At 36.5% G+C, this 21,828-nt stretch overlaps 2 protein-coding genes and 1 pseudogene across 3 annotated transcripts; 2 read left to right on the forward strand and 1 right to left on the reverse strand.

The window, feature by feature from the left end:
• Positions 1-8,627: 8,627 nt before the first annotated feature.
• LOC110634280 (3-oxoacyl-[acyl-carrier-protein] synthase II, chloroplastic-like) lies at positions 8,628-13,121 on the forward strand. The gene is made up of 13 exons (XM_021783223.2): positions 8,628-9,553; positions 9,802-10,004; positions 10,095-10,298; positions 10,588-10,698; positions 10,781-10,876; positions 11,034-11,079; positions 11,359-11,438; positions 11,538-11,606; positions 11,719-11,803; positions 12,087-12,241; positions 12,334-12,414; positions 12,624-12,683; positions 12,791-13,121. Exons 1-13 carry the CDS (start codon positions 9,208-9,210, stop codon positions 12,905-12,907), a joined length of 1,653 nt encoding a protein of 550 aa, XP_021638915.2. The 5' UTR covers positions 8,628-9,207; the 3' UTR covers positions 12,908-13,121.
• Positions 13,122-13,976: 855 nt separating this feature from the next.
• On the reverse strand, positions 13,977-17,919 carry LOC110634281 (25.3 kDa vesicle transport protein SEC22-1). 2 transcript variants are annotated; one of them, XM_021783225.2, is made up of 6 exons: positions 17,757-17,919; positions 16,793-17,016; positions 16,357-16,517; positions 16,101-16,247; positions 15,082-15,158; positions 13,977-14,480 (listed from the first exon to the last, which is right to left on the reverse strand). In XM_021783225.2, the coding sequence occupies exons 2-6, from the start codon at positions 16,978-16,980 to the stop codon at positions 14,397-14,399; spliced, it is 657 nt and encodes a 218-aa protein (XP_021638917.2). In that variant the 5' UTR covers positions 16,981-17,016; positions 17,757-17,919; the 3' UTR covers positions 13,977-14,396. The 2 variants fall into 2 exon arrangements, with proteins under 2 accessions (XP_021638917.2, XP_021638916.2); XM_021783224.2 differs by having other exon boundaries at positions 16,793-16,999; positions 17,757-17,918.
• Positions 17,920-18,785: 866 nt separating this feature from the next.
• Positions 18,786-21,539, forward strand: LOC110634298 (alpha-ketoglutarate-dependent dioxygenase abh1-like; annotated as a pseudogene).
• The last annotated feature ends 289 nt before the right edge of the window (positions 21,540-21,828 follow it).

A 21,828-nucleotide genomic window follows, 5' to 3' on the forward strand; every position in this document is an offset into this window, starting at 1 on the left:
GTTTGCTATTATTAGTCTGATCACTGGCATAAATGATCTAAGCTGACATAATTTGATGGTTTCATCCTCAAAATTAACTAGCTTGAAATAGTATCTCAAGCAGCTCAAATTTCACATGCTGGAAGTTCAATTCAGTTCAGAATTTGAATTATTGAAACCTTTTTTTTCATTTGCTATGTAAGAAGTGCAAATTCTTGAGTGAATAATTTGAAATTAATTGAAAATCACATAAACCCTGTTTGGTTCAATTTCATAATAAAGTTTATTTCATTTGTTCTATGATAGAATTCATTTGCAGATAGAATTCATTTGTAGAGATGAGAATGTTAAAATAGATTAGTGGTCATACCAAACTAAATAAAGTCCGTAATGAGAATATTGGAGAAAATGTAGGAGTGGTGCCAATTGAGTATAAGTTGAGAGAAGGGAGATTGAGATGATTTGGTCATGTGAAGTGTAAACATATGGAGGCTTCAATTAGACAAGTAGAGCACATTAGGTTAGAGGATAGAAAGAAAAGAAGGGATAGACCTAAACTGACTTGAAGGAGAGCATTACACATTTCTGAGGATTTAACCCAAAATAGTTTAGAGCGGAGAAAGCGAATTCATACAGCCGATCCTAAATTTTCAGGATAAAAACTTAGTTGAGTTGAGTTGAGTTGAGTTGAATTGCGCTGATTCTATCCAAGATGAAATTGTCAAATCTGATTCAAGATTCAATGGATTTAGGATCAGATTGTGAAGTCCTTCAATTTTTATATAAGTTTGGTCTAGTTTTAAACTATTCAACGAGTAAAATTTTTCTTTTTCTATAAAAATTTATTTTTAACTCAAAAATCAAATTGAATCAGGTAAAACGGTTCTAATTTGAGTCAATGTTAATCAAACCAATGTAGGACGATTTCAATTTAATTATAATTTGATTTAGACTAATCTAATTCCAAACCTAAATTAAACTGTGATCACATCTACTTTTATTGCGCTCGTCTGCTTTGGGAAGAACTCTTCATGTAATATTCATGTTCAAACAAACATAATAATAATAATAAACGCTAGGTATAGGCGAATCGGACCCAGGATCAAAATCCACCCACACCCAAAACAGATAGGCTAAAGCTCGAACTAAAAAAAAACCCTAGGAATAAGTGACTTGGACCAGGATCAAACCCGGTTGACCCGGTAGAGGTGCAGTTGGAACTTGCACATATGTTAGGAAGTTTAATTTTACCCATTTTAAATTTTTATCCAAATTAATTCATAAATTTCAATTGGAACTTAATTTAACTCAAAAATTAAAAAACTCAAAAATTAAGCTTTTTGATTTTTAAACTTAAATCAAGAAATCAAGAAAATTAATATAAAAATCAAGGGATTGAACTTTTTGATTTTTTTTTCTTTAAATCTTCTTATTAAAAAAATTTAGCTTATAAATTTTAATTTTCAAATTAAATTAAGTTTAAATTAAAATTTTTAGATTAATTTAGACAAAAAAAAGTTAAAATAAGCTAAATTAAATTTCTCTCAACTTAGGTCAATCGGGTTAATTCCGAATAGCTGATTGAAGACATTGAATGATTATGATTTGTCACATAGAATAGCTATCATCCATCATTTTTCATTCCCTTACCCGACTCCCGCAACTTGTATGGGAGCGACATGTCAGGGCTCTTTAGAGCTAACTACATACTTTATATTATAAAAGGCATAAAGAACAGCTGAACATAAGAGTACAAGCGAGGAGGGAAATCCTTTTTATTCGATTCCTGCTGTTCGTTACCAGTGAGTATATCATTGATTAGTTATTTACTCTTGAGAAGGGAAATCCGCCCCTAGATGAGGGAAGACTCTAGCATTGCTTCATTCATTGGCAAACCTATCAAGATTGATAGTAATACTGCAAAATTGAACATTTTGCCTAAAATCAAATGGTGGGCAAGGTGAGGGTTTGAATCTCATCCTTTTTCTAAAAATTGATATATGGGTAATTTGTTCACAAATAAATCCAAAATTCATTTTAATGGAACTTCTTTCTAACATTACTAACAATGGAGGCTCCAACGAAAGCAAACCTTAGAATCACATTTCAATCAAATGTAATTTATCATCATGAGATTTATCATTCTTTACCTCATTTTTGACAATAAATTAAAAAAAAAAATCTTAGTATAAATGCTACACTGGTTCTGACCCTCTATGATCTCTTGAACTTGGATAGTGTCCTAAAGAATGCCACAATATCCTAATCATACTCTGCATTGTGTCACGGGTCCACTTCTTAGCTCGAACAGTAGTCCCGTGCGGCGCCTAGACTTCCACCCAATCTAGGCCAGCCTACTCGTATTCAAGGGTCTTTCCCCCTTATAAAGGATCTCAAGTGTTCTTATCGAAGGTCTTTCAAGTATCTAGCCCGATCATCGAGCATTGATATTCCTTGTAGCACGATGTCGCCCTTTATCGTGGACAGCTTCCAGCATCTACTAAAAGCCTAACAACAAGCCTCGTCCGAAAGCAAGGTAATAAGCAACATCCGACCGTATGGCTGAACCCAAAGCCAATATAGAATATTTGTTCCCCTATACCGAGTAGCATCATTGGCCCGTATACCGAGCAGCATCGTCGGCCTTATATAGAAACCTCGGGCCTCGGAGAGACGCGCACTACAAGCTCCTCGGCCTTGTAGTGTCCATGAAGCTCCTTCTTCATGGAGACACCGAGCTCTTATCCCTCGAGAACCCGATGCCCGCCGCCTAGTACAATGAGTACGTAGGGAGCTCACTTAGAGTCACGCCCTTGCGCCAGTGACCCCGGGGATGGTGGAGAGCTTGACACCAAGTTCGGCAACTAGCTGGGCCCGACCGTGCTCACCAGTGCCCAACTAGTCACACCCCCCTAAAGAGCATTAGGAGCATAGTGACCTCTGGCAGGAGGAGACATCAGTATGTCTCACCCATCACACCCCCCTGGACTTTTCCATATTTATAAAAGTGTCCGCCAAACTTCTCATTCTCATCAATCGTGCCCTTGTATCATTTCATAGGCCTACGGCTTGGCTGGGTTTGGCCAATTCTCATGGGGTAACGGGCTGTCCGCCTTACATTCTCCCCCACTTAGACAATTGATGTCCTCATCGATTTGCCCCGAACACCTCCTATTGAACAATGCTCTCTTGAACATCTTGTGCCTCTCCAAGTTAGTCACCATGTTGAACAAAGCTCTCCCCAAATGTGCCTCTTCATGTTTTTCATCATGTGAACAAAGCTCTCCCCAAACATCTTGTGCCTTAACAAATCCTTCATCATGTCTGGTTCTCGCATATTAATCTCCCGATTCCCTTTTGCATGTTCATATCAACTTGTGCCTATCTTCATACATATTCTTCATATCCTCCTTATGTTCTGGTTGTTGTCTAGCTGCCCCACTCAATCAACGATGGTTGCCTCGCTTCGATTAATAATGAGATTTCCATTTTCTTCCTTGTGACATTCTGCCCCACTTGGATACTCGACAACCCTGTCGACTACCGCTGTTGTTGCTGTGGCATTGCAACCCAGCGAGTTCCCACTTTTGACGGATCGGTTCAATCATCTGCATACTCCCCCACTTAATCCTTCACATCTCATGTTGTGATGGTTCCTCCGATGCTTCATTTCTCTGTATTGTGATTAACATGCCTCTGCATGAATATCTCCGGCCTTCACTAAGTTATTCTTGTGGCTTTGCCTTATAGTTGCGCCATCATAAGTACCTCGCAAAATAATCACAATACCAAACAATAGTGTTATACATGAACTCAAGCATACATAAGTAATAATATTCCATTTCGGAGCTATGCTATAATATTATAGTTGTCAATAAGGAACAACATAGTCATCATGTGAACGAATAGAGAAACTTACACATTACCGATTTTGGGTATCACCCCGTTCCTCTCTGGAACTCACATTATGCTCGTGGGACTCATTTGCTCATATTAGTTTTGCTGTCATTTCCTATTGCACACCCATTGTTCGTATACCATCTCTTGATGCTACCGCTTATCGATGATAAATAATGCTCAGGTACCAATTGCTTCCGCTCGCCTCGTTCTCTTTCTATTTGGTTTTAATTCATATTGGGCACCGCAAAGTGAGTTTGGCATTCATATTCTCTTGAGGTCTCCACCTTTTGCTACTTCTCATCTTCCACTAGGAATGTGGTTGACATCTCGACGGGATATCAAATGGCTCATGATTGTACTCTCCACCTGCAAAATTCACAAGATTGCCTCGAGGGACTTCTCTTATCCCATATGCTTCACATTTAGTTTCCTCGGTGAAAAACACATATACACGACTGCCACAGTCATCAAGCTCATCTCGTTATCGCAATCTAAATGCTTGGCCATCACAATTGCTTAAATTTCCCACAAATGTCCGAAACTCTATTTGACACCACTATCATCACAATTGTGATCCCAAGATCATTCGTTTGCCCATAACTCAATGTCACTTGACAAGTGCTTCATCATCTCTATGTATTCTCACTTCATAGGTATTCAAGGTGGCCTCAAGCTCTATTGGCACACCCAATTCATTGGGGAGTCATTACCCTCTCCTCAAAGATTACATCTAATGAGGCGTGCAGCCCTCCCACATGTGGTATCACCACTTTTATCACAATGTGGCTCTGAATAGCACCATCTAGCATTTTAACATTGTTTTGGCAAGCTTTTCTCATATAAGCTGCCACCATCAGCATTAGGACCTAGTTACCAGTACTAGGCATCCGAAACTTTTGAGTTTCATAGGGACATTCGGGCTACCGTTTGCCAATGCAGCTTAATAGTGCTTACGCGCACAATTGGGCCTCTGCCCTTACTCGTGTTATCACAAGCCAACTCGTTACCCCCGAAATTGGCCCTTGGGTTTTATACCCTTTCTAGGCTTTTCGTAAGCCATATCAATTTCTATGCAACAGGATTCGGGATCCACCTGTCCCTTTTCCGAATTTATCTCGTAGCTGATTTTACTTCAGCCGTTCTTAGCATCTATCGCCTCGTAATTAAGTGGGATTCAATGGAATCCATGCATAATCCGAACTTGCCGTCAATGGCACGCCACGACCGTCCCGTCTCAAGTTGCACTCTTGCAACAGTTTCACTTTCTATGTTATTCATAGAATAGCAACATTCATATTTCAAGGGACTCAATACATTTCTCATCCTTCATTTGAAGGTTATAGCAGCCAACCGCAATGGGTATTCTCAAAGGAGAAAACAACCGTCTCCATACCGATTAGGGTATTACGACCCATCATTCCGAAGGTTCTCATAACCATTAAGCTATCTCGAATTTCCCATCTCTTTACCCGCACAAAATACGTTAAGGTATTCTGAAGGCTTTCATAGCTAATCAATAGCACCCGAATTCCAACTCTTAACCCAACTAGGTTAATATGCCATCTCGGTGAGATAAGCCATCGGTTTTCATAATCTCTTGGGGATAGCACACCCCATATCTCGAAAGACTTCCACAGTCTATTAAGATTTCACAATCGTCTTATCAATCCTTGGGGCTTACCCATCCCCACACATCTCGAAGACTTTCCCAGTCTTTTAAGCAATCCCGAGTATTGTATCTCATCACCCGACAAGGGTCATTCACCATCTCAATGGCTTTAGGGCTACCAGTTGCCCCATATTTTCTAGTGTTTTCTCAATATCGATCGCCTCATTTTTATCCGATCAAAGTCTCAAATGATGTTACTTGCTTGGCAAATGTCATTTGCCAACTTCGCACACCGTTTTGCCCACGTTAGCATCCTTTGCATTGAGGAGCCCCAATTGGTGTACTGCACTCGCATACCACCTCTTCAGGGCTCAACAACATCAAGAATACTCATTTGCCCAATATATCACTTATACGTTGTGCATGCCATAATGTGTTTCTAACAAGGACATCATGCCCTTTCCCCATTTCGGGGTTAAATACTCCGATCACCCTTTCTCAAGGTGAACACATGGTTACTTTCATCGCTTTATTTAACAACTATCGCATTCCATCGTTTCTCATTATTTTCACATCTCGTGTGCATCACACAACCGAAGGTTTCTCAAGGAAGGTATGGATTATTATCCATCTCGAGCACTGACCTTGCTCTGATACTAACTGTCACGGGTCCACTTCTTAGCTCGAACAGTAGTCCCATGCGGCGCCTAGACTTCCACCCAATCTAGGCCAGCCTACTCGTATTCAAGGGTCTTTCCCCCTTATAAAGGATCTCAAGTGTTCTTATCGAGGGTCTTTCAAGTATCTAGCCCGATCATCGAGCATTGATATTCCTTGTAGCACGATGTCGCCCTTCATCGTGTACAGCTTCCAGCATCTACCGAAAGCCTAGCAACAAGCCTCGTCCGAAAGCAAGGTAATAAGCAACATCCAACTGTATGGCTGAACCCAAAGCCAATATAGAATATTTGTTCCCCTATACTGAGTAGCATCATTGGCCCGTATACCGAGCAGCATCGTCGGCCTTATATAGAAACCTCGGGCCTCGGAGAGACGCGCACTACAAGCTCCTCAGCCTTGTAGTGTCCATGAAGCTCCTTCTTCATGGAGACACCGAGCTCTTATCCCTCGAGAACCCGATGCCCGCCGCCTAGTACAATGAGTACGTAGGGAGCTCACTTAGAGTCATGCCCTTGCGCCAGTGACCCCGGGGATGGTGGAGAGCTTGACACCAAGTTCGGCAACTAGCTGGGCCCGACCGTGCTCACCAGTGCCCAACTAGTCACACCCCCCTAAAGAGCATTAGGAGCACAGTGACCTCTGGCAGGAGGAGACATCAGTATGTCTCACCCATCACACCCCCCTGGACTTTTCCATATTTATAAAAGTGTCCGCCAAACTTCTCATTCTCATCAATCGTGCCCTTGTATCATTTCATAGGCCTACGGCTTGGCTGGGTTTGGCCAATCCTCATGGGGTAACAGGCTGTCCGCCTTACACATTAGGCCTCCACTTTCTTGTTATCCTCTTTTTTCTTTCTCTTTGGGTCTGTTTGAATGGGAGTGGAAAATGGGTAAATAATGGTAAGAAAATGTAAGTAACTATTTTATCCTATTTGGGAAGAGATGAGTTAATGGAGAGTACAAGTAAATAAGAGTAAACCTTACCTTACCTTACCTTACCTTACCTTATATCTCAAATTAAGGGTGAGCATTATTCGATTCAACCTGAATAAATCAAATCGAACCGTTTTAATTCGATAATTCCGTTTGATTTTTAAAATAATTGATTTGGTTCTATTTTATATTATAAAAATTTCAATTATTTCGGTTCGGTTTAGTTTTGCAGAGAAAAAAATCGGTTAAACCGAACCGAATAGTTTTATTAATTTTTGAATTAATTTATTTTTATGGGAAATTTATGAATTATATGTTTATGAATTATATGTAATTATATATATATATATATATATATATATATATATATATATATAAATTGTTTAATTTCATTGATTAATGGTTATTAAGTTCAAACCAACATCAAAATTAGACCAAATAACTTGAATACCAAGTCCAAATTAAAAAATAAATCAAAAATAAAACTGATCGTTTTGAACTATATCGAAATAGAATAGTTCGGTTTGATTCAGTTCGATTTCTAAAATATATAATTTGATTTTCATAATTTAATTCGGTTTGATTAGATTCGGTTCGATTTGAACCGAATGCTCACCCCTGCCTCAAATCTCAATTTTTCTTACACCTTAATTTGGGGTGTAAGTAGAGGTAAGGGGAAAAAATGAAAATTATTAATATTTCTATTTATACCCTTCCTTAAATTTATCCCTCATTCATCTCTTCCCAAATACTTTACCTTTTCATTAATTTACCATTTTTCAAACAAGAAATTTTTTTTTTATTATAATCCATCTTTACTCTTTCCCTCCGTTACCCTTTCTTGCCCTTTCATTGCTTATACATCCCTCACCCCATCCAAACAGACCTTGAGTGGAGGATTCATGCAGAGTTTAATTCGGATATTATTATTTCATTGTCAATATTTAGACTAATTAATAATTTAAATTTTTTTAAGAATTAAATTATTTCATTAAAAAATTCATCTTGTCAAAAAGAAAATAACACATTTTGTGTTATCCATTTTAATCTTTGGTTGGGAACACGACCATGAATTTTTCATTGCACTTGACGAAGTTTCAATGCAAATGGTTTCTTTACAGCAGACAGAAAACCATCTTCTAATCACATCCATGAGCCACAAGATGATTCTGCTTTTGTCATTCTAACCAAGAATATACCATTTTTTTTCAAGTTTTATTGTTAATTATCATATCAACATCGGACAGTATAAACGAATTATCCAAGAAATCTGGAATATACAAGCCTGCAGTCTGCAGAGATTATAATATCCTGTGGTTTGGATCTTAATATCCTTCATGGTCTTTATATTTTATCATTAATTTAATTTCGTATTTGATTTATTCAATTTCTGTAATTATATCCTCTTCTGTAATTACTATGGCACAACAACTCACCATGCCTATCATTTTCATTTATTTTATTTCTTCAACTCAAACTCAGAGCTCGGCTGTAAAGGAACTCTGCTAGTGTAAGGAATCAGATGCTGTGGAGAAAGAATATTACCGCAACATATTCGTCAAGCAGATTAAAATACAATATTAAGAGTCCCGTATCTTAGGAAACTTAGGAAAATACAAATACAAACATACAATAATCAATATTGTAAAGCACAGAAATTGTTTGAAATCGTAGCCTTCTCCATTTTAGAATAAAAACCCACCTAGATTTACCTCTTCTTTTTGCCTTAACTTGCAGTTCCAGTAGAAATATGGCACTAAGGACCTTCAACAGCTGTGAAGTAGAAAAATAATCACCGTATATCATATCATGTTCGTAAATATTGATTTTCCAAAGTGTCTGTTTCCCAATGACGATTTTCCAAATAAACCATTGAACTCTTAATTTAATCATTTCATCTTTGTTTTAGTTTTTTTGCTTCTGTTTCATTTGAAATTGGGTTATATACAGTTTCTGTTATGGCAGCTCTATGAACAACCTTTAGCACCCCCTTTTCTTTAATCACATTTCTTGCTGAATCTTTCTCTGTTTTCGCATTCTCGGGTTTTTTTTTTCTTTTTCTTGGATAACTAGTTTGGATTTTCCTTTGTTACTATTCCATCGATGGCTGTTTCTTCTTTATCCTCCCCTCTGTGCTCTTGGTTTCTTGCAGTTTGCATGTCTATGACTTGCAAGGAAGATTCCTCTATATTTCAGTCTCCAAAGAGGATGACCAAGAAGTCCAGACGCAAGAAGCTCATTGGTTCAGTCCATTATTCACAGAACTTATTTTCATCTTTCCAAGTATCTAGCATGCATAGTTTGATGAGTTCCTGCCTATCCTTCGAGCCATGTGAGGTGTTCTACAATTCAAATAGGTCATCTTCATCTTTGCACAATATTTTCTCACTCTTTGGATCAAAATCATCAAATAGAATACAAATGCAGAAGAATGGTGCAGTCCACTCCGGTAATTTTACATGGTTCCATTTTTAACTGGTTAAATGATAGATAGTGATTGTTTTTTTTCTTGATGACCACCAGATTTCTTGTGAGAAAAGAAAGATTTGAAAAGCTAGTGATAAGCTTCTTGTTCCACATTGATTCGAAAAAAACCATTTACCCACTTCATTTTATACAGAAATAGTTACGTAACTATTGCCGTATATGTGAACTTTTTATAACATTTCTTAGTAACTGTTTCTGTTGTGCTTTTAGGTGGTGTGGCCGTGTCTGTGCAACCTGAAAAGGAAAACATATTGAAGAAGAAACCTCCGACAAAGCATCGCCGGGTGGTTGTGACTGGGTTGGGCGTGGTTACCTCAATAGGTCAAGATGCAGATACATTCTATAATAACCTTCTTGATGGTGTCAGTGGAATAAGTGAGATTGAGGCTTTTGACTGCTCTCAGTTTCCCACTGTATATTTTCATTGGCTCAAACCTAATATAATAGTCATTGGTTGTATAGTTGAAACCATTTTTTTGAACTCTACTTTCTTATTGCAACAGAAAATTGCTGGAGAAATCAAGTCTTTCTCGCCAGATGGATGGGTCTCACCCAAGCTTTTGAAGAGGGCAGATAAATATGCGCTTTACTTGCTTACTGCAGGCAAGAAAGCCTTGGAAGATGGTGGAATTACAGAACAAGTTATGAATGTGTTGGATAAAACTAGATGTGGGATTATAATTGGCTCTGCATTGGGAGGCATGAAAGTAAGTGAAACTCTGTCAGCATATAAATGGTAACTGAATACCAAAGAAAGATTTGATATTATGTATAGAAATTAGCTAGGTATATTCGCTTTTTGTATTTCATTATTCACTTTCTGTATTTCACAGTGAGCTGCAGAATTTTCATACATTTCATTCACTTTTTATAATCACCAACGCATTGTTCACTGTGCAGTAACCACGCCAATGATTTTTGTTATTTCAAAACTAGCTAAGTTAGAACTTGCTTTTGCTTCCTTCTGCTGCTTACCGAATCACACTGTTTGAACAGGTTTTTAATGATGCAATTGAAGCGTTGAGGGTTTCATATAAAAAGATGAATCCATTTTGTGTACCATTTGCAACAACTAATGTGGGTTCAGCTATACTAGCAGTGGATTTGGTAAGCTCAAAAAGTTGGATTATTACTATATAACAAATTTGTTGGCGCAGCAAATAGCAATTTACAAGTTGCTAAATTGCAGGGATGGATGGGCCCTAACTACTCGATCTCTTCTGCTTGTGCAACTAGCAACTTTTGTATACTTAATTCAGCAAACCACATCATCAGAGGTGAAACAGTAAGCACCTTCCTTTCATCTTCGGCAGACTGCAATTGGAAATTTGCATTTAGATTCTACATTCTTTTAGGAATTTATGCTTTTCTTTTTGTAATATTCTCTAGGTAGATTTTAAAATTTTTAATGCTGTGCTCTTTGTTAACTGTGGAATTTGCAGGATTTAATGCTTTGTGGTGGTTCTGATGCAGCGATTATTCCAATAGGTAATGTTGTTGGTTTCAAGGATGAGATTTTTGTAGTCTGTGAACTCAATGACAACGAAAAACACCCTTGAACACACTAAAAAATTAGAAAATAGAGGAAAAAATGAACACAATTGCATATAGTTTGGCAAGTGAACCATAAATTTTTCTCTAACAATACGTCCACGCGTAATCGTCGCCGAGCTTCTCCCTTTTGCTAGGAGCTTTAGTGAAACATAAATTTTCCTCTAATAAATGTAAGCCATAACTCAACATGTTCCTTTGATGTTGGAGTTTCAGGCTTGGGAGGTTTTGTGGCTTGCAGAACTCTATCACAAAGGAATAATGATCCAACCAAAGCCTCACGCCCCTGGGATACTGTAGGGCATGGAGCTCTCTACTTTCTTCTTGAGTAGTGACTGGGTACAAAAGCTAATTCCTGTGATTTTCTGATCCTTAAAATTGTATTGATTGAACAGAACCGTGATGGGTTTGTTCTTGGAGAAGGAGCTGGTGTTTTGCTTTTAGAAGAGCTAGAACATGCTAAGGTATACCTGCTTTAGGTCAGCTTTTTCTAATTTTTTTCTATGGCAGGTTTGTTTTCCCTTATATGTGGTCAAGAGTTTCCTCCCTAATTTCATTTTCTTGCTGGTATGACAGAGAAGAGGAGCAAAAATTTATTCAGAATTCCTTGGCGGAAGCTTCACTTGTGATGCTTATCACATGACTGAACCTCATCCTGATGGTAAGCAAGCTTTCCAAACTAGCCAAAAAAAAAATCCCAAGTAGAAGTTGGAAAAAAACAAATTCTTTTTCCCTTTTGCTCTTCTGGCTTTGCCTGGAAAAGCTTTCCGGCATTTCTCCCTTTTTTTTATGCATTTAGTTTCCATTGGAAATAGACCTCACAGCCCTACTGCTGTTAAGATAAAGCCCATTGGTTAAAGCATTCCAGCATTTTATGTTTGTGAAAAGATCCACACCTGTGGAAATCTGAGCTGAACTATTCCTGTTTTCATCTCTAAAATCAGGAATGGGAATTGCTCTTTGCATAGAACAAGCCTTAGCTCAATCTGGTGTATCCAAAGAAGATGTAAACTATATAAATGCACATGCCACATCAACACAAACAGGTGATCGTACAGAATTCCAAGCTCTAGTTCGTTGTTTTGGCCAAAACCCTGAGGTAAACAGGAAAGCGCATACTCTTGTCTCCTCTGTCTTAACTAAGCGTTCACTCCAGTCTCCAGAATTCTTAGTTTGATACAATTTTTGCAGCTAAGAGTGAACTCTACAAAATCCATGATTGGCCACCTACTGGGAGCTTCAGGCGCTGTGGAAGCTGTAGCAACAGTAAAGGTAAACAACTTCTGCTTTCTTCCATTTGTTCTTCTGAAATAACGCTTCAAACTTCTAAGTTGCTTCAATTGCCTATCCATTATGATAGATTCAAGACATGTTCCTTACTGGTGCACTGCTCCACAATTTGTTGAATTTCAAGGTCTTATCTTGATTCTCAATTAAGGTGTTTTTTTTTTTTTTTTTTTTTTTTTTTTTTATAAGTATAGGCAATACAAACAGGATGGGTCCACCCTAACATCAATCTTGAAAATCCTGACAAAGCTGTGGTATGTTTAATATTATTCCTTCCACTCACCCTATGATCTCAGAATGTGCAGTTTTTACACCTCTCCAAGTACTTGTCTTCAATTTATCGTGCTATTTCTGTATTCAGGACAAGGCTTTGCTTGTTGGTGCCAAAAAAGAGCGCTTGAACATCACGGTGGCATTGTCAAACTCTCTCGGATTTGGTGGGCATAATTCTTCCATCTTATTTGCACCTTACAAATGAATCCACGTGAATGGAGCTCACTTAATGTGAGAGTCCTGGTGCTCTGCTCAATAAATCATTCTTCAATTGAACGGCCAGTACATTGCTGCTTAAAGTACATGTGCTAATGCGCTAATCTTGTCTGACCGCATGTTCATTTTTCTCCTCTTTTCTTCTTACTACTAAGTTTCCTGGAAATGCAGAATGCAAGTGCTGAAATGTATGAAGAGAAATCATTTGGGTATAGCAGACTTGAATGCTTAGACGTTAGACCATTTGATTTCCTAATTGCCACTTTTCTAGAACTAGGTTTTGCAACACAGATGAAAATGAAACAAAAAGGAAAAAGGCGAAAAGTTAGTGTGGGTTGTGCAAGGTGAAGGTGAGGAAAATATTTATACTTATATTGCAGGCTTAATCCCTCAATTTTCTGGAAAAACATCAATGGTTTAAGCCACTTACTTCGAGAGATACCAGACAACAAACAATTCCACCGAAGTAGCAGCTTAATGATGGACCACGCTGAGACCTGGAGGTACGTTCATGCTGAATATAACCAACCAGGGCCAATCGTAATGTTGTGCAGATAAACACGAAACCCATCAAACCCAAATGAACAAAGTAGGCAGATTGCACTTCCATTAAGAAATTCTAGTAGACTTCGAGGGACAATCAATTCACACGAACAGGCAAGCACATAATAAACACCAAGTATCATTAAGTCTCTCACCACAAAGGTAAATAAATTTACTTTCACACAAACTCATGATCAAACTGTTTATCATCCACTTTGCTTTAAACAGAAAAATGCTATGCCTGCAATCTGTTTTAAGAACATGATCAATATGCCATGTAGTATCATACTATCATAAGCAATATATTGTTAGGCTATTCAGTGATGATCGTATTCACCAGCAGACAGCATGAAGGGCTGCCCATTTCTGCAATGAGAACATGGCAAATTTAATGTTTAGCAGATGCCGTGACAAAAACTAATGCAGGTCAAAGATATTATGGCACCCAAAAACTAACAAGACAAATTATTTGCTGCTAGAATACTACCAAAAAAATAATAATTAAAAGACAAGAGGGCACACATAAATCATGATGTAATATAAAATTTGCAGAAAGCGTGTAAATGTAATTGTAGATCACATACTTATGGCCATAATCATGTAGATCAATAAAGCCTCTATAAAGCATTGAGAATATAGAAATTTGCTTGTATCCAATGTAGTTTTGCTCCTTGTAAACCAAAGGGTCTCTCTTGCCCATCTCCAAATGGTCATTGGGAGCTTACCTAAAGAACAAATCCTGTTAACCAGAGTGTCCCATGAACAAAAACTACAGTCCAGCTTGAAAGATGATTTAAGTCTTTATGACCATCTAGTCCCCAGTCAGAAGTCCTTTAAGTTCAGATGATTCTCCATGAACACAAGTAACTGACAGCAATGTAGAGAAACCCAGGAAAATAATGCAACAATTCTCAGAAACCGTAGAGGCAACTGGATCACCAGATCTTCGTTTTAACCCAGAAGAGGAGGAAAACAACTCCTAACACTATAGCAACAGGAGCCCACTTTCTAATTAAGGCCTGCAATCAAAGGGTGTAAAAAGCACATGATAAATAAATTTCAACTGTATGTACTTCATGCAATTATACGTGCAAGCAGTTACAGCAAATAGTAAATTCCAACCAAAGACATAGTTTATCTCCTGCAGGACACAAAGCAAGACTTAAAGAATGATCACCACCACCAAAGAAAGCAGACTTTATAAGAGCTTAGTCCATCCCATTGCAATAGCCACTGTATCTAACTTAAAATTTTAGCACATGATCCATTTTAACCCAATTGGCTAGGATCCTTTCCAGTTACAGACCTATCCGTCACCACTGGATAAAGAATGCATTCTTACATGCTAGTTCCAAGAAGGTAGCAAAAGGAAAGAGGCATAAATATTGAATTCCATTCCTTGTTTTGAAAATATTTTTAATGCATAAAAATGGCATTTGTACAACTTTTCTTTCTTTTCTTTTCTTTTTGGATAGGAAACAAGTTTCAACTTCAGAAGCACTCATGCAGCTCCTAAGACATTCACATATTATAGCATAATGGCCAATAAACATAAAACAAGTTTCAAAAGTGCCAGTTGGAATACAAATGTAACATAACTGATAGATCAATGTAACCAACCTGCCTATTCAAATCTCTTGCCTTGTCAGCATATATGCGAGATTCTGATGTTAACCGACTGGACATTTCACTGACCTCTGCATTATCATCAAATATGCAAAGTGCATTTTTTCAGCATATTTCACCAAATATGCATAGTACAAAAGGCATATTTCACTCAGAGAGAGAGAGAGAGAGAGAGAGAGAGATCACTGACACCATTATCTAACAGAATTAGTAAAGAAATAAAATAAAATGATGTGCTTTCTGTTAATGTTCTCACGAAAATCCCAGGAAACAGCAACAGATGACCAAAATCAAATAACAAAGGAGGAAAAAAAAAAGGCCGGCTTAATTACAAATTTATTAGTAAAGAAAAGACTACAGAAGGATATCAAATAAAAATTCCCATAAGAAGTGATATATATGCATTCTAGCTTATACAACACAACCTTGACCCACAAATGGCGATTTGCATGCACTGACTGCAAAGACCAAAAGAGATGATGAAAGTCAAACAAAGAAGGTAATACATTAGAACTCAGCTTTAATATTTCCCATATCAAGACCTAACAATTCCAGAATTTACCAAAGGAATATGTCTGCATCAAATAATATTCTTTTAAAAGATATTAAAACAAACAAATGTAAATAAAAGGAGATAGTTTTAAGGTTTCCACTGATAGAGAATGCCCTATTTGCAATTACAGTTATAAGTACCTTCGAATCTGCTGTCTGGAAAGTAAGGGTGTTTGCATTAACCAACAAGGTGTTTAAATTATTTTACCAGAATGTGAAAAAGCAATGTTAACCTATCTAACCAAGTTGTCATATATATGTACTCATCAACTCATCAAATCTTACAATCATGTGTACATTTCAAAACATGCATGAACTTGTACTTAATTCAAGTTTTGATCTTCCTCACATTCTAATTATGATATCTAGCATTGTATTCTTTTGAGATCCACTTAAGCTAAAGAAGAACAATATAATATGCCAAAATCAAGTGACATTCAAAATAAAGGGGCATATCTTACGGTCTAGTTTTTCACCAACACCGAGTACTTCCTGCACATTGCGAGTCATTATTTGGTGAACTTCATAGAGTTCATCATTCAACTTTGCAATATTCCGCTGAGTACGGGTGTCCTGGTACAATTTCTTTGTTTTCTCTATGAAAGTATCTTTAAAACATAAACATGAAAACAAAATCAAGCCTAGCAGAGGTATAGAAAACAATGTCAACAAAATATTAAGCGTGAAGAACAAGTTCAATGAAACAAAAAGACCTACCAAATTTAATGAAGGCATATGGTCTAGCAGCTGTTTCAATCTGTGCCCCATTGACACGCTCAAATTCATTTTTCAGGTCTTCCAAATACTGAAATGCTAGCTTCTTAGGATAAGAACGATCACACATTGTGAGGTAACAAACACGTCCTTCAATGATATAACTAAGTTCTAAAGTCAAGGGAAATGCTGACACAGATAAACATGCAGATATATATTTTAATAAGTTAACAAAAAGAATGGAATAATTTTACAACACATGAACACAAGAACAGACAAATACACACACAATAACAAGATCAAATAAATAAATGAAGTTCAAAGCAAGGAACAAACTAGGTCAATTCAACAAAATCAAGTAGAAAAAGTGAAATTTAAGTTACGAGTCTATAATTTAAAAGGCAATCCCATGAATAAAATCCAGACATAAGCAGGATACTGGAAGACATAAGGACCAGTTTCAATGGACAACCTTGAAGGCTCATTTTGGCGTGTAGTGAGATTCTTAAACAAAGCCTTCACTTGTTGTTTGTATATTTCAATATCTTTCAAGTCACGGCCATCATCCAATCCCTCAGCTAGTGGAAGGCCATCAGTGACACGGGCAATCATTGTCAGCTTCACCATTTTTACTTCCTATCTTCCTCTGATGTACAAAACAAACTGCATTATGTCATACATAGAAAACCCAGATATATGAGATAGCAAACAAGCTGATTGTAATCCAACTGAACTCTTTCAAACTGATGATTTAGCAGGAACAAGATGTTTGTGGTTAATGCTTAAGCTTCTCTATAACTTTTTATTATCAAGAGTCACGTTGGAAATTGGAATTGACAAAAAAAAAATATTCGCAATAAGAGGCTACATTTTGACTGCACCAACAGCAAAAGGCTAAACTTTAAGAACATCACTAAATTGTCTCTTTAAGTCTAACAAATATCCTATCCACTAAAATCTCTACAGTAACTTAGTTTGAAATTGACCCCAATTTCTCAAGCCTCCAGCTACAAAGCCAAAATTAATACACGAGAACAAAAAACCAAGTTCCCTTTTTTCTTCAATCAGCAAAATCAGAAAAAAAAAATTCAATCTTTTGTCATTTACCTAAAATGAAATACCAAAGCTTTCACGTTCTCTACATACGACAATGATCCCAAAAGAACCCCAAGACAGAGACCCAGTTCTTGTTTTTGACAAAATTATTGAATTGAACCACGACTAATGCAAAATGAAACAAACCACGAAAACAAGATACCTGAGATCTATCTCCATAAATGAAACACTAAACGATGAAATCATTTAACCACTTGTTTAGCAAATTTGCAAAATACCCTATTAAAAATCAATGTGTAACAAAAACACGTAATTATCCAATCACAAACGCTTATAATGAGAAGTACCTGACTATAGCATCTGGGATTCTGGTTTCGATGATGTAAGAGATCTGGGGAAGAGAAAAGGCTGATGGTGAAATCTATAAGCTGCAAAACAGAGATCGGAGAAAGAAAAAAGAAACAAAAAATAAAGGGTTTCTTATTATATTTTAAAAAATAAATGGAAGGAATTGTAAATTAAGATAATAAAAGCTTTGTTTCAAAAAAATAAATAAATAAAACCTTTCTGTTTGGGCCACTCTCAGCTACGTCCTGTCGTCCTCCGACAATTAAAGGTTCAAGGCAATGGTCGGTTTTTTTTTTTTTAATAATTTATATAATTTATATTTAATATTATATAATCTTTCCTTAATATATTTACAAATATAAATTAAATTTATAAACTCTATAAAAATTTTACTCCGATAAAAGTAAAACACACACTCTATATTTTATTCAGATATTTTATTTCTCACCACTTTCATTTAATTTTTCAAAAAGATTTATTATGTGAAGAAATTTAATTTTTATGGTGCATAATCATCTTATCTGTCAATAAATTAAAAACACATACTTAAAATCATTATAAAATAATTTTTTAATTATAATCATAAATTTAACGGTTATACATAATAAAATTAATATATATATATAATCTAAAATTCTTCCATTAAAAATAGCACTAAAAAATAAATATTAACAATTAAGTATTTAATTCAAAACCCATTTTAAATCATTTTAAACGGTAAAATTTTTTCAATTTTTGCAGTCAAAGTATTCTTAATTAGCTTTCTCATATTAAAATTAAATCTTTTGTTAAATTATTTTAAGAATATATTTTTTATATCAAAATAATGTATTCAATATAAATAAATTATTAAAAAAAATTTCATTATTTTATAAAATTTATTTTCAAATAGAAAAATTAAAATCATCAAAAAAAATAAATATTATAAGAGGCAGTAAAGATTTGAATTTTCGTTGGAAGAAGAAGAAGAAAGACCAAAGACCAGAAATTTGGAATTTGAAAAGCCACCAATTAGAAGTTAATCACACACACTCTCTCTCTTTCTTTTGCTTCCTCTCCATCTCAGTCTCTTTCCATGCAATTTCTGCTTTACCATTATCATGTTCATATCTGCAATTCACCAATTCATCTCATTCCTTCATTTTTTTGCCTAATTTTCCCGCCAAAGCTTCCTCTTCTCATGAATAGCGGCCGAGCTCCTTCCTACGGCGGTTATTCCACTTCTAGAGGTTGACGGTCTCGGTCTGCCGGCCATTATTCTCATCGTAACCACCATGTATATAATCTCTCTCGTATTGAATTTTCTTGGTTTTAAATTTAATTCAATTTTGTTTTCTGATGATTAATTAGATACAGAAGCCTTTAGGGTTTCATTCAATTTTTCGTTCTTTTCTTGTAGTTGAAGATGTTTATTGCAATTGTGAAATAGAAATATCTGTTTATATTAATTGCTCTTTAAAGCTTGAAAAATCAGTGAAGCGACACTATCTGTATAGGTAGAAAGATTTAATCTGTTTATGCTTGCTTTTATTAAGTGTGAATTCTTGTGTTAATGACCCAGGTTGATGTTTTACCTATTTTTAGCAACTAGCATGTTTTTGATAAATTTGTAATTCTTATATTTTTAATTTGAGGTTATTGTTTGATGGACAAGTTCCCTGATGTCATTTTTTTGCCAACTAGAAGAATGGTGCAGATGGAGCTCCCTCTGATGGCCCCTTCAGCAGAAGGGATGGAATGTCACAAGGCAGAAGGGGGAGTAGGCAACACATTTCGCCTACTAGTATACTGGGCGGTCCAATCATAGGCCTAACGAAGTTTATCTACCTTCTGCCTTTAGGAGATGGAAATATGCATTCAGAAATGGCCCAATAGGATAAAAATGATTCAAATGCTAGTGGATGCGAATCAAAGCAAGTGGAGACATCTTTTGCAGCTTTAGCTTGCATTACAAGCAAAATCAGTCTCAGCCATCTCTGAGTTCTGGTGCTAAAGATCAGCCATCCCAACAACAATGTGCTCGGAGTAGTGAATGCAAGAATTTTTCTGGGCATTCAGAACATCATGCAGTGGAGGAGCCTTTTGACATTTTTCTGCCAAGGACTGGTACATCTGTGATGTTAAAATCTTCTTTGTTTGCAAGAAACAGAGACAAACGAAAAGAGATTAAGCGAGCTTTAGAATTACAAGGACATATATTAAAACCAGGGATGGTTATTCTAAAGGGTTACTTGTCTATAGATGATCAGGTATTGCTTGATGTTATCTTCGTATCTCTCTTTTAACAATTTTATTACCCCCTTGTATATCTTTCTTTTTTTTGGGTACATTTCTCTTTTGTTAATTTTCCTGTTGTTCCTGGTATTGTTTATTTATTTTTTGCTCTGATGTGATTCTAGGTTAAAATGGTAAAGCTATGCCGAGACCTTGTTAGGCCCAGGAGGTTTCTACCAACCCGGTTACCATGATGATGCAAAAATGCATTTTAGAATGATGTGTCTTGGTAGGAATTGGGACCCTAATACAAGTATGCACGGAGAACATCAGCCAATTGATGGTGCTAAACCACCCGAGATTCCTCAAGAATTTTGTAGCTTGGTTGACAAAGCTATGAAAGATTCCTGTGCTCTCATAGAAAGAAATTCTAAAGCAACTAGTGTAGAAGACATTCTTCCATGGATGTCACCAGACATCTGATTTGTAAATTTTTACTCAGCAAGTGGGCAGCTTGGTCTCCATCAGGTTTGAATGGGTGGAATTTTCCCCACATGTTAGAAACTGAAGTAGGGGATGTTTTTTGATGCTCTTTCTATTTATGCTTTCTTTTTTCGCAAGTTGGGGGTGGGGGGTTGGAGTTGGGACCTGGGATGTAGTGATTTTGTGGATTATTGTCCAGAATAACATGTAAGATTGAATTAGTTTATGTTGTGAATAGAGTTTCACATAATTTTTGTTAGAATCTTACTGTTCCAACTTTGATATTGTACAAGTCTGCTGAAAATAATGATGTGTTTGTATTTGTCTTGATATACTTCACCTCAAATTTTTATTATTTCAATTGTTTGGATGTAAACTGAACTAGATTTTATCATTTATTGTGGAGAATAGAATTAAATAGTTTTGCAGACGTGATTGAACTTGCATTTAGCATGACAAGAAATTTTTTAAAATTGTGTCATGCATCCCTTGTGCATTTAACTCAGTTGTGTTCTTGCTTTTCTTGATATTGATTGATACACCTTTTGCCTCTGTCATTTAGTTAAAGACTTCCAAAATTCATGATTGATTACCCATGCAGGATAAAGACGAAAGTGAAGGAAGTCTTAAGAGATGATTACCTGTTGTTTCATTTTCAATTGGAGATGAAGGAGAGTTCCTGTATTGTGACAATAGAGATGAAAAGAATGCAATGAAAGTTATACTGGAATCAGGAGACGTCCTGATATTTGGTGGGAAGTCCAGACATATATTTCACGGCATACGCTCTGTTCATCCCAACGCTGTCCCTAGGTCTCTGCTTGAAGAAACAAATCTCCGTCCAGGCTGTTTAAATCTAACTTTCATACAGTATTGAAAATCTTGGATATGCTTGAAGTTGTTTCTAGTGATTGTAAATAGATGCTAGACAGGTGGAATAGGAGATACAGTGATTTGACATGCATATATTTCCCCTATCTTCAGGGAGCTCGTTTAAAGTTAATTTTTGCATAACATGAAATAGCCTGAGTGAGAAATCAATTGCTTGATTGTTCTATGATGATGATTTCCATATTTTGGAGCCATCTTTGATGGGATTACTTTTCTCCTCTGATTTTAGATATTTTCACCTGTGATTCTTTTAGATCTACTATTCAATGGTGGGTGGACTGCCATAGATCGGGAAGGCCACTTTCTGTTGGCATCTGGTAGGCCGTAGGCCTCATATTTTCCCAAATGGCCAGTGCTTTTCACTTCTAATTAACCACCTTTTTGGCAGCCTAACCTCCAACAGTCACTTAACCAAAGGTAAAGGTTGTGTAGTTCACCTCACCATAACGCTGGATTTTGCTTCAAGAACAATGCAAGTAAAGC

Source organism: Hevea brasiliensis, chromosome 1, assembly GCF_030052815.1.
Source record: "Hevea brasiliensis isolate MT/VB/25A 57/8 chromosome 1, ASM3005281v1, whole genome shotgun sequence".
Lineage (NCBI taxonomy): Eukaryota > Viridiplantae > Streptophyta > Magnoliopsida > Malpighiales > Euphorbiaceae > Hevea > Hevea brasiliensis.